This window comes from Oncorhynchus nerka, linkage group LG15 (genome assembly GCF_034236695.1).
Source record: "Oncorhynchus nerka isolate Pitt River linkage group LG15, Oner_Uvic_2.0, whole genome shotgun sequence".
Taxonomy (NCBI): domain Eukaryota; kingdom Metazoa; phylum Chordata; class Actinopteri; order Salmoniformes; family Salmonidae; genus Oncorhynchus; species Oncorhynchus nerka.
Window position 1 is genome coordinate 56933640 of NC_088410.1, and position 13575 is coordinate 56947214.

Genomic DNA, 13575 nt, shown 5'->3' on the forward strand with positions numbered 1-13575 from the left:
GTTTTCTCATCAAGCTTTCCCTCAATGACATTACAAGCTTATACCTAAACATATTATTGTAGTGCTAAGGAATCAGATATCACAATAATATTCCCCTATTTAGTTCCCTATTAACAATCCCCTATTTTAGCTCCCTCTCTCAGTCCCCTAATAGCAGTACCCATAATAGTTCCCATTTTAGTCTTCACTTATTGTTGTGAGTCATGGCTAGCCTGGGTGGCATTATGTCAGACCTATGGTTACACAGCTCCCCCGAGGATACTGTCATGTAAAACCCTGTGGTTCTCCCTCTGGCAACATACACAGAAAAACATGCCTGGATGACACTAATAGGTAGGGGAAAGTGTTCACACATGTATCTGTGTGCACACACAGTCGCACACACAAACACTTTGGAACTGATGGTCTTATGACATCTGTTTGTGCTAGGGGGCGCTATTCCTGTGTTTTCCTCTCTCAGTCCCCACATCCGCTCTCCTTCTCTCCCTCAGTCCTCCCAACCTCCTTTTCTCCCTCAATCCCCCACAAGATCCCGCTCTTCCAGTCCCTCCCTCTCTCCAACCCTCCCTTCTACTCTCTGTCCCCACTGCCTCCCTCTTCTCGACACTCCTCCCTCTCCCTCCAGCTCTCCTACTGTGTTAACTTTCAGCAGTAACCCTGGAATCTTTCCAGTGTACTCAGCTGAGATGCATCCCGAAATGCCCAAAAGATACACACACACACACACACACACACAGACAAAGCTTTGGGCTGTCGCCTGGATCATAATCACATTGGCCCTTTGTGTATTGACAAAGTACAGTGTGTGCAGATAAAGGATTGACCAAAGACCATGTGATCCTGATGGCATGCAGCCTTTGAAAACTTTGCCAGATTATAATTCAAACCCTATGCCCTGATATCAGACCTCTACTTTCCCTCATCCTTTTGATCCTTCTCCCCTCCCCCCCCACTCTCTCTTGTTTTTGAAGAACATGTTTCCACCAAATGTTGCTGGCTGAACAGTTACTATAGGGTGTTGTGTCTGAGAGGCATGAGTGAGAAAGGGAGAAGAGAAAGAGGGAGAGAGGGAAGAGAAAGAGGGAGAGAGGGAAGAGAAGGAGAAGAAAAAGAGGGCGAGAGGGAGAAGAGAAAGAGGGAGAGAGGGAGAGAAGGAGAGAGGGTGAGAAGGAGAGAGGGAAGAGAAAGAGGGAGAGAGGGAAGAGAAGGAGAGGAGAAAGAGGGAGAGAGGGAAGAGAAGGAGAAGAAAAAGAGGGAGAGAGGGAGAAGAGAAAGAGGGAGAGAGGGTGAGAAGGAGAGAGGGAAGAGAATGAGAAGAGAAAGAGGGAGAGAGGGAGAAGAGAAAGCCGGGAGAAAGGGACGAATATGGAGGATGTCTAAGGCCTGGGGTGTATGCCTCAGGAATGTATTTGGCAGTGGGTAAATACTGCAGGTAGCCTGAACACACACACACACGCTCACGCCCATCCAGTGCCACATGCTCATCTGTGCAGACAGTGAACCACTACTACTGTCTACTGCTACTGTACATGGAACCACAGCTCAGGAATACTAATAACCACAAACCTGAACTCATAAAGAAGGTATGTGTGCTTTGTCGGTTTCCTTCATGTACATGTGGTGTTTGTGAATGTTTTTGTGAGTGTTAAGTGAGATTTAGTGGAAAATAAATGCGTTGATTAATATACTGGCAAATGTATAATTGCAGTTACTGCAGGCTATACATGTCTGTATCTTATGTTGTTACTGACAGGCAGAATAATGTTGATGTGTATGACGGTGCTATAATCCAAACTGCCCCTGCCTCAATGAGAGAAGTGTTTATCATGCGACTGTGAATTTGAATGTTACCATTCTGAAGTCCAGTTGACTTACAGTTTAAGGACACCCTGATGATGCAGTCTCTGTCATCTATGCGTGGGCATGCTTATTTTGTGTATTCGTATTTTGTCTGTGTCTGTGTGTGTGTGTGTGTGTGTGTGTGTGTGTGTGTGTGTGTGTGTGTGTGTGTGTGTGTGTGTGTGTGTGTGTGTGTGTGTGTGTGTGTGCCTGGCTGCCTGTGTGCGTGCGTGCGTGTGTCTGTGAATATGTGCATGTGTGACATTTTTGTCCACTGTGTATTATTACGTTTGCAGCTGTGCATGTGGAAACATATAGATACACATTCCTCTCTCCCCAACACAGATGTGTGTCTGCAACTTTACAACAACAAATGGCAGGAGGGCAAACTCATACCTCAATTCCTCAGCTGTATTAAGGTATTAAGATGTTAATTAAGCAAAGAAAGTTAGTCGCTGTCTCACACTGTGACGTCACCTAGTCAACTGACTCTCCGGGAGTGACAAGTTACAGTAGCTTCTAACTCTCAAAGTTTCTATGGCTCAGAGTGTTTCGAATTGTTGTGAAAAAGCCTTGAGGCCTATGGTTTCTTCATTTTTCTCACCGAAATGTTGTGATCGAAACCTGTGTTTCGGATCCTGCGATGGAATTATCCAAGTAGCTGTGTTCATGGCTGTGGTGTGGGTCGGGTCTGGTCCTTGCACTGGTTCTTTGTATTTGTATATAGATAAACAATATATAACAATTATTATCACTATCCCCAGGTTGTCTTACAGTATCACCATGGCTGTACAAGTGTCGGTGCTGTCCCTAGTCCTCACTCTATCCCTGGGCCTGATGATGAGTGTCTGCAGGCCTGTGTGTGGCACCCCAGGGACAACCCAGGACCTGGACTATGGAGGGGTTCCTCTCTGGATCAACCGTCTTCTGGGGGAACCCTCTGTATTCAGCCTGAGGGGCCGAATGGACCGGGCATGGTACAAATAAAACATTGATACATTAATTTACTGTGACAACAGTCTGAAGGTCGTGGTACTTTAAATCATTTATAAATGAAATGCACTTGCAAATCCGTGAGTTGCTTTAGCTGGTGCTTCGGGATTGGGTAATGTTTAGACATCATTCAATGGCAAAGTATCACATGTATTTCCTACTTTATTTACATATGTAATATCCGAGTAAAGACAGCTATTTCTCTGTGTGTGATCCAGGTACAGAGCCAACAACCCCCAGTCCTGCCCTGACCTGTGTGACTGTCCTATCCAGTGGCCCTCAGCTCTGTACTGTGACCACAGAGACCTGGGAGAGCTGCCGGACAGCATGCTTTACAATACACAATACCTGTTCCTGCAGGTAATACACACCACATGCAAGCACATGCACAAAGGGGTCTGAGACACCTGTCTGAAAGACTGCCAGGCACCACACGGTTCCTATACAGGTGTCGGATCTTAATTTGAGCCAATAATCCTGCAGCAAGAGAACATTTTAATTATTATGTATATTATAAGTCATGGACATTTTTTATAGGGGTTAGATACATTTTTCATTAGAGCAAATCAAATATGACATTTTAAAGTGGAAATTACAAACTTTAGAAGCCTTATTAAACCTTGAATACACTGCTGTGCAGTAAAATTCTCAGCAACAAAATTAAGATCTTACATCTATAGGTAACACACAGTTTATGGGTGTGTGTTTTCTCAGGGCAACAACATCTCGTCCCTGCCCTCCTCCTCTCTCACCAACTCCTCAGGACTCCGCTGGCTCATCCTGGATGATAACCGTCTGCAGACAGACGGGCTGCAGACCTCCACGCTGCAGAACCTGACCCAGCTCCAATACCTGTTCCTCAACCACAATAAGCTGACTGTCGTGCCCTCTGGCCTGCCCAGGAGCCTGCGGCAGCTCCGACTGGCACACAACCTCATCACCAGCATCTCCCCAGGAACCTTCGGGAACTTACATAATCTTACATTGCTGCTACTGCAGGGGAATAGGTTGAACGTGATTACAGAGACTGACTTCACAGGTAAGTGCCTTCGCTCTGCTTCCATTCTGAGATATTATATTTTATGCCAAAACATATGACACCTTTTCTGACATATCTTAAAAATAACAGCCTCAAAGGTAACAGCTCTGAACATGCTTGTTCTGGTACCCTCTCTCCCATCCTCCCTCTCTCCCTCTCTCTCCACCTCTCCCTCCTCCCCCACCAGGCCTGGTGTCTCTTAACCTGTTGAGCCTGAGCGGGAACCTCTTCTCCTCCTTCCCCTCCCACCTTCCTCCCTCCATCCAGCAGCTCTACCTCTCCAACAACTCTCTGTCTGGCCTGGGGGAGGAAAGTCTACAGGGCTTCACTAATCTCAGGTAACACACACACGTACAGATGCAAGCATGCAAACAAACACACACACACACACACACACACACACACACACACACACACGATTTCAGTCTGATATGCATCACACCTCTCTGATATTATCACAAATTGTGGTTATTTTGTTCTCTAATATTGAAAGTCGCTCTGGATAAGAATGTGGCTTTAATGTAAATGTAGTGTGTGTGTGTGTGTGTGTGTGTGTGTGTGTGTGTGTGTGTGTGTGTGTGTGTGTGTGTGTGTAGGTACCTGCGTCTGAGCCGCTGTGGTTTAGTGAGCCCTTCCCTCCACCCCCAATCCTTCAACCTGTCTTCCCTTGTGGAGCTGGATCTCTCTTACAACAAGCTGACAACCATCCCCCTGGTTCCCCTCACACTACAGTACCTGTACTTGGAGGCCAACCACATACAAGGTAAGACTACACATACACTCCCGTACACTCGCACGTGCACACATAGACAATCTAAGGAGTGGAGAAAACATCTGTGAGGGGTTGACCAGGGGAGTAAGATCCTACCAGGTCACCCGTGAAACAAGTCAGTATTCGACGTCTATCCATGTCGAAGGACATAGGGAGATGATGTGGAAACCGGCCACTAGGGGCGTAAGCATCTTTTGTTCGAATCCAGCGATCGAAAGTTGTTTTGAGATTTTTGTTTTAAGCCTATCCCAAACCTTAAAACTTACCTTAACCATTCAGAGTTATGAACACCTGAATGCTTCTCTTGAACTGCAAATCAGCACATGAGGATAATAACAAACCTGTGAATCTCACAATTGGCCACTCGTTCGCTCAGCCGTGTCTCCTTGACAAAACACTGTTAGGATTCCTGGTTTCCTGTTCTGGCTTGGATGTTTGGGCTACAGAGGGATAGGGAAAGAGGGGGAGAGAGTGAGAGAGGGAGAGAGAATGACAAGAGAGAAAAACAGAGGTAGAGGTACAGTGCCTTCAGAAAGTATTCACAGCCCTCAACTTTTTTTCACATTTTGTTGTGTGACAGCCCGAATTTAAAGTGGTTTACATGTGGATTTAGTGTCACTGGCATACACACTATACCCCCTAATCTCAATGTGGAATTAGGTTTTTAGACATTTTACAAATTAATTAAAATAAATGGAAAGCTGAAATGACTTGAGTCAATAAGCATTCAAGCCCTTTGTTAAGGCAAGCCTAAATAACTTCAGGAATACAAATTTGTTTAAAAAGTCAGATAATAAGCAGTGGTGTAAAGTACTTTAAAGTACTACTTAAGTAAAAAATACTTTGAAGTACTACTTAAGTCGTTTTTTAGGGTTTCTGAACTTCACATTACTATTTATATTTTTGACAACGTTTACATTCACTACATTCCTAAAGAAAATTATGTAATTTTCACTCCATACATTTTCCCTGACACCCAAAAGTACTCGTTACATTTTGAATGATTAGCAGGACATGAAAGTTGTCTAATTCACACAGAACATCCCTGGTCATCCCTACTCTGATTTGGCGGACTCATTAAACACACATGCTTAATTTATAATGATGTCTGAGTGATGGAGTGTGCCCCTGGCTATCCATAATTTTAAAAATAAGAAAATTATGCTGTCTGGTTTGCTTTATATAAGGAATTCAAAATTATTATACTTTTACTTTTGATACTTAAGTATATTTTAGCAATTACATTTACTTTTGATACTTATCAAAATATACTTTTGATAAGTATATTTTAAACCAAGTAGTATACTTAAGTAGTATTTTACTGGGTGACTTTCACTTTCATTTTTTATTAACTTTTACTTTTACTCAAATATGACATTTGGGTACTTTTTCCACCATTGATAATAAGTTGCTTGACTAACTCTTTGCTCAATAATGGTTTTAAGAAGATGTTTAAATGACCACCCCTGTCTCTGTACCCCACACAAACAATTATCTGTAAGGTCCTTCAGTGAAGCAGTGAAGCACAATTTCAAAGACAAAGAACAGGGAGGTTTTCCAATGTCTTGCAAAGAATGGCACCTATTGGATGATGGCTAAAACATTTTAAAAAACAGAGAGTAAGGAGGTTTCCATTGACCCAGGTTTATGTGTAATGGAGACGGCAGATATAGGTGAGCATTTTCTAAAGATCAACAACATTTTTATCCATTCGACAGGGGTGGATTTTTCTTTTGGAAAACTTTCTTTATTGCGACAAATGATGATCGAAACTGTGTTTTTCGATTAAACGATGATTGCCGAATAATTTTGAAGATACGCGCGGCACGTGATGTCATCACAAGCTCCACTCCACATTTCATTCTAAATGCCTGCTAAATCCATTTTTTAACTATCAAAATAATGTTTCTTTGCAGGATCCTTGTCCTGACTTTCAAGAATGGTTGAATTGCTTCAAATTGCTTTTCTGGTTGGCTGGATGCAAGTTTCACCATCCAATTATATACCGTGCAAGTTTCACAATGGCACGGCCCGTGGCAATATTGTGGCACATTATATTGCACACTAGTCTATTCTTGAATTCTATCCCATGCTGGCTTTCATCGGCTACCTGAGACATGAAACAGATAGATGGGAGGGCATACAGGCTGTTGCCAATTTATTCATGCGCAACTTGCCTAAATGGGTAGTGGAAACACTACAGTTTTATTCAACATCATTACGTCCAGCTGTGACGTTGTTACATCCAGCTGTTTATATTGACACAAGGTAGATACATGGAAATGCACCCTAGCAGGCATTTGTCACATCTATTTTCCATGGAAGCTTCCTAAATGTCGACAAAAAAAATCAAGGGAGAAGTTCATGGAAACATACTGTATCTACTGAATGTCCCTTTGAGCATGGTGAAGTTATTATTGCACTCTGGAGGGTGTATTAATACACCCAGTCACTACAAAGATACAGGCATCCTTCCTAACTCTTTTTACGGAGAGGAGGAAAACCACCATGAGGCCAAACTATACACTGGAGTTACTTACCAAGGTGATATTTAATGTTCCTGAGTGGCTTAGTTACAGTTTTGACTTAACTCGGCTTGAAAATCAATGTCCAGACTTGAAAAAGTCTGTCTAGCAAAGATCAACAACCAACTTGACAAAGCTTGAAGATTTTTTAAAGATTGTACGATCCAGGTTTGCAAAGCTCTTAGAGACTTACACGGAACCCAAACCGGCTGCTCGCGTGCTCTATCGTGTGTAAATGTATTTTGCCCCGACCACGCTAAACGCAATCACGACAAGCAGGTTAAAATATCAAAACAAAATCTCAACCAATTACATTAATTTGGGGACAGGTCAAAAAGCATTAAATATTTATGGCAATTTATCTAGCTAGCTTGCACTTGCTAGATAATTTGTCCTATTTAGCTTGCTTGCTGTTGCTATCTAATTTGTCCTGGGACATAAACATTGAGTTGTTATTTTACCTTAAATGCACAAGGTCCTCTACTCCAAAAATTAATCCACACATAAAACGGTCAACCGAATCATTTCTTGTCATCTCTCCTCCTTTCAGGCTTTTTCTTCTCTTGATTTTATATTGCGATTGGCAACTTTCATAAATTAGGTGCATTACCACCACCTACCTCATTCGTCTTTCAGTCACCCATGTGGGTATAACCGATGAGGAGATAGCACGCTGGTACCTGCTTCTATAAACCAATGAGGAGATGGGAGTGGCAGGACTTGCAGCGCGATCTCGTTGGCGCGAGCAAGCAGTGTGAGTGCAATAATTGAATAATATAGATTTCTACATTTATTTTGCAACGCTCGCGCATAGTAGGCTGTAGTCAAGGTATTACTCAGAAAGACAGCTTCCAAAGGTGATTCTAACATGTATTCACTCAAGAGGTTGAATACTCCTTTAATTAAGATATTTTCCATTATTAACATTTTAAAAATGTTCTTCAACTTTGACATTACAGAGTATTTTTAAGTCAATCATTGACAAAAAATGGCACTTTGTAACACAACAAAATGTGGAAAAAGTCAAGGGTGTGAAAACTTTCTGTAGGCACTGTAGAGGAACAGACAGAGAGGCGGGGTTAGAGACACAGAAATAAAAAGAGAGCGAGAAAGCAAGAGAAATAAAGAGTGTGAGCTTGTTTTCCGCAAGGCTCTCCAGGAGACATGAGTCAGCACAATAACCTGGTATGTGTGTCTGGTCTGGTCTGACAGAGAGCTAAACACAAGACATTCACCGAGAGAAAAACACTCACCTCACTGTCTAGCATCCCGACAGCTAGCTACTGTTGTCTACCCTCTGCCAAACGTACCCTTCTGCCAATAGCTATAGGCGGGAACAGGAGGTAGAGAGGAGATTATGTTTTCTCTCCTCCTCTTTTTTAAGATAGCTGTAGCTGATTTTTGGATTTGGCATCAACTACTGTAGCATGTTGTGGTTTCTGCTCCTAATAGAATAGGATACTGTAGCTGTATCCAGCTTCTGATCAGGCAAATCCTCCTCATTACAGTCTGCCATTTCAGGAACAATGATGGCAGTACACTCAAAATACTGTGACAACTCTAAATTGGAGGAACTGGGTTTAAGTTATGTTCACATATTGTAAAAATATACTTTGTGAAGTATGAGTATATGAGTGGGAATGTCATTACTGGGTATAGGGTGCGAGTGCATGTAAAAACCATACTGTCCTCTGTTCTCTTTGTCCTCTATCATTTCTATCCTCTCTGTCCTCGCTCTGCTCGTTGTCCTCTGCAGAGTTTAACATCTCTAGTTTCTGTCGGGAGGTGGGTCCTCTGTCGTACTCCAGGATGAGGATCCTTCGTCTGGACGGCAACAAGATGTCCTATCATCTACTACCACCTGAATGGGTCTACTGCCTCCGAGTCCTGCACCACATATACATCTAACCCTGACCTCGTACCTCTAACCCTCTGACCCTGCCACAACCCTGCTTTGAAGCTTACCTGGAAAGATTCTGTCAATGATTCCACAGGTCTGAACATTCAGAAATGAACACACACACATGCACACAAGTATGTCATTCAAACGCACATCCTTCAAACACACATCACTCATGCCCACTCGGACGCACGTTTGGACACACACAAACGCAAACAAACGCTTACATGCTCTCAGAACAGGTCTTCAATACTCAATACATTTATTTTATTTTTTATTTTTTTTATCCTCCAGGAGTATAGCGGAGGCTCATTTAATGTTGTTTTGCTAGTCTCACTGTAACCACTTCATCCTGTAACAGTCTGATCAGTGTATGAAGCACGTAGTCATTCAAATCATCCACAAACATCACCCACCAAGGCTTGTTAATACATCACAGTACTGTAGAGTCAACTTGGAGTTGAACTGATCCAACACACACGTATTAATGCGCACATTGAATGCGTTTTGTTACTGTAAAGTTTTACAATATCGCCAATGTTTTGCTAAAAGGTCAAATAATGTGCTTTATCGGATGTATGACTGTAACGCATTGTTTTTGCATATGAACAGAACAATAAAAGTTACACCATTATCAATTCTTTTTACTGTGTTTTTACTAGTGATGTAGACATGAAATACTATCTGTTTTATATAACACAAAACTTTTGTCAATCCAGAGCATTAGTCTCTATAAACCTAGATTGGTCTCATTAGTCTAGATCCTGTTCCTGTTGCTCTATGGGTAGCTAGCGCTCGGTATGAGAGACACGAAAACTATACCTTCACTATGAACACAGCCCATAACGGCCTGCTGTTATATTCATGGTAACACAAGGTTTGTTATTCCTGAATATCAGTTTCATAGACCTAGAAATCACACATAATAATAACCCTTTCCCTACCCCATGAGTGGAATTTTAACATGACGTGTTCCAATGACTTTACCATACCTCTGAACCTATAGGGGAAAGTGTGTGTGCGTGTGCATGTGCACGTGTGTGTACTAATGTCAATACCAACATTTTACCGGTGACATTGCACTTTGCAGACCCAGCCGTTCAGGGGGTATTACATCTGGACCAACAGCATACATGCAATGGGAACTGTGGCTGAGTGTATGTCTGTGTGACTGTGTGTGTGTGTGTGTGTGTGTGTGTGTGTGTGTGTGTGTGTGTGTGTGTGTGTGTGTGTGTGTGTGTGTGCGTGTGTGTGTGTGTGTGTGTGTCTGTGTCTCTAAGTGTGTTTATGGAAAGCCTGTGATAAATGGCTATATATGGATTTTTTAGGGCAGATGCCGATACCAATTTTTGGGGTTACATTTTCTTTGTTTTTAACAATCTAACTACATACCAAAATAATAGTCACAATTGTATTTGAATGGTAAATATCTTAGTAAACTGGGTAAATCAAGATGGCTTCGGCCTACTCACAATACAGGTGAATGCGTATTCAATAGGAGTGTGTGCATGCATTGAGTTATTGAGCATTTTTCCTGGTCAGTGGAGTCCATGGTGCTACAAATGACAAGCAATCAGTTGCCCTTCCATTTGGGACTTATATTAGCCTACTGATCAACAAAATGTGCATAGAAGGATCTATCATGGTCCACACACCAATGCAATCATGAAGAGGACCCAACATCCCCTCTTCCCCCTCAGGAGAATGAAAAGATTTGACATGGGTCCTCAGATCCTCAACAGGTTCTACGGCTGCACCATCTTGACTGGCTGCATCATTGCTTGGTACGGCTACTACTTGGCATTCGACCGCAAGGCGCTACAAAGTGTAGTGTGTACAGCCCAGTACATCACTGGGGCCAAGCTGCCTGCCATCCTGGACCTCTGTATCAGGCCGTGTCAGAGGAAGGCCGTAAAAATGGTTAAAGACTCCAGCCACCCAAGTCACAGACTGTTCTCTCAGCTATCGCATGGCCATGAACAGCTTCTACCCACAAGCCATAAGACTGATAAATAGTTAGTTAAATAGTTAACCAAATAGCACTAACGTTTTTCTCTCATCACACACACTGCTGCTACCCTTTATTATCTGTCCCTTTATTCCTAGTTATAGGTATATATCTACCTCAATTACCTAGTACCCTCATACATCGACTCGGTACTGGTACCCAAGTTATTGCTGCTATTGTGTATTTATTACTACGTGTTTAACTTTTCTATTATCTATCCATTTTCTTTCCCTCTGCATTGTTGGGGAAGGGCCATAAGTAAGCATTTCACTGTTAGTCTACATCTTGTCCTTTACGAAGTACAGTATATTATGAATACAATTATACTTTATTTGACGCAACCTAATCTCTTCTTTCATAAAAGAGGTGCACGCTGTCTCCTTAACACTTGAATCATTTTGCAGATCCAGACGCTCCTCTGTCACATACAACAGTTCGACAAGAAAGAGAAAGTAATTTAACGCGTTGAACATTTTTGAAGAAAATCAGCTTGCTTTGGGTTATGGTTTGCATATTATAACAAATCAAGTTTTAGGGTAGTAAACTGACATTAGCTTTAGCTGTAAGCTAGCCAGCTGAATGTAACATCTTTTGCTAGCTAACTAGCAAGCTACCAGATATCTTTTTTTTTGTAAATTGGTGTACCCTGTATAAGGACATTGTTTTGCCAAACAGTAAATGAATGAACATTTTCAATATGTCTACATGCCATGTGTCATTATTCAAGTGTGCTTATTAAGCTAAATTACAGGGCCTTCAGAAAGTATTCATACCCCCTGACCTATTCCACATTTTGTCGTGTTACAGCCTGAATTCAAAATGGATTAAATGGATTATTTTTCACCCATCTACACACAATACCCCATAATGACAAAGTGAAAACATGTTTTAAGAAATATTTATAGATGCATTGAAAATTAAATACAGAAATATCTATTTTACATAAGAATTCAAACCCCTGAGTCAATACTTTGTAAAAGCACATTTGGCAGCAATTACAGCTGCGAGTCTTTCTGCAATGTCAAAGTTGAAGAAAAATGTCTACATTTAATTTTATTTATGGAAAATAAATCACTAATATATCTTGATTAGATAAGTATTCAACCCCATGAGTCAATACATGTTAGAATCACATTTTGGCAGAGCTTACAGCTGTGTTTTTGTTATAGAGCACCTCCTCCCAGCTGCCCACTGCACTGAGGCTAGGGAACATGGTCACCACTGATAAATCAATGATAATCGAAAATTTCAAGAAGCATTTCTCAACGGCTGGCCATGCCTTCCTCCTGGCTACTCCAACCCCGGCCAACAGCTCTGCCCCCCCCGCAGCTACTCGCCCAAGCCTCCCCAGCTTCTCCTTCACCCAAATCCAGACAGTAGATGTTCTGAAAGAGCTGCAAAACGTGGACCAATCACTGACCATTTCGAGTCCCACCGTACCTTCTCCGCTGTGCAATCCAGTTTCCGAGCCAGTCACGGGTGCACCTCAGCCATGCTCAAGGTACTAAATGATATCATAACCGCCATCGATAAAATACAATACTGTGCAGCCATCTTCATCGACCTGGCCAAGGCTTTCGACTCGTATTCTTATTGGCAGACTCAATAGCCTTGGTTTTTCTAATGACTGCCTCGCCTGATTCACCAACTACTTTGCAGACAGAGATCAGTGTGTCAAATCGGAGGGCATGTTGTCCGAATCTCTGGCAGTCTCTATGGGGGTACCACAGGGTTCAATTCTCAGGCCGACTCTTTTCTCTGTATATATCATTGATGTTGCTCTTGCTGCGGGCGATTCCCTGATCCACCTCTACGCAGACGACACCATTCTGTATACATCTGGCCCTTCCTTGGACACTGTGCTAACTAACCTTCAATCGAGCTTCAATGCCATACAACACTCCTTCCGTGGCCTCCAACTGCTCTTAAACGCTAGTAAAACCAAATACATGCTTTTCAACCGTTCGCTGCCCACACCCGCCCGCCAGACTAGCATCACCACCCTGGACGGTTCCAGCCAAGAATATATGGACAACTATAAATACCTAGGTGTCTGGCTAGACTGTAAACTCTCCTTCCAGACTCATATTAAACATCTCCAATCCAAAATCAAATCTAGAATCGTCTTTCTATTTCGCAACAAAGCCTCCTTCACTCACGCCGCCAAACTTACCCTATTAAAATTGACTATCCTACCGATCCTCGACTTCGGCGATGTCATATACAAAATAGCTTCCAACACTCTACTCAGCAAACTGGATGCAGTCTATCACAGTGCCATCCGTTTTGTTACCAAATCACCTTATACCACCCACCACTGGGACCTGTATGCTCTAGTCGGCTGGCCCTCGCTACATATTCGTTGCCAGACCCACTGGCTCCAGGTCATCTATGCTAGGTAAAGCTCCGCCTTATCTCAGTTCACTGGTCACGATAACAACACCCACCCATAGTGGGTACGTTCTAGCAGGTATATCTCACTGATCATCCCCAAAGCCA

The 13575-nt window shown here is 42.5% G+C and overlaps 1 protein-coding gene across 1 annotated transcript; it reads left to right on the forward strand.

Annotated features, from left to right (window-relative positions):
• Positions 1-1213: 1213 nt before the first annotated feature.
• On the forward strand, positions 1214-9706 carry zgc:113307 (uncharacterized protein LOC553753 homolog). Its single transcript, XM_029684141.2, has 7 exons — positions 1214-1583; positions 2604-2816; positions 3051-3192; positions 3547-3871; positions 4059-4209; positions 4468-4634; positions 8925-9706. The coding sequence occupies exons 2-7, from the start codon at positions 2623-2625 to the stop codon at positions 9074-9076; spliced, it is 1131 nt and encodes a 376-aa protein (XP_029540001.1). The 5' UTR covers positions 1214-1583; positions 2604-2622; the 3' UTR covers positions 9077-9706.
• Positions 9707-13575: the final 3869 nt, after the last annotated feature.

Coding starts and splice junctions, on each gene's coding strand:
- zgc:113307 (XM_029684141.2), top strand. CDS start 2,623: ATGGCTGTACAAGTGTCGGTGCTGTCCCTAGTCCTCACTCTATCCCTG. Junction 3,193..3,546: donor CACAATACCTGTTCCTGCAG/GTAATACACACC, acceptor GTGTTTTCTCAG/GGCAACAACATCTCGTCCCT. Junction 4,210..4,467: donor CAGGGCTTCACTAATCTCAG/GTAACACACACA, acceptor GTGTGTGTGTAG/GTACCTGCGTCTGAGCCGCT.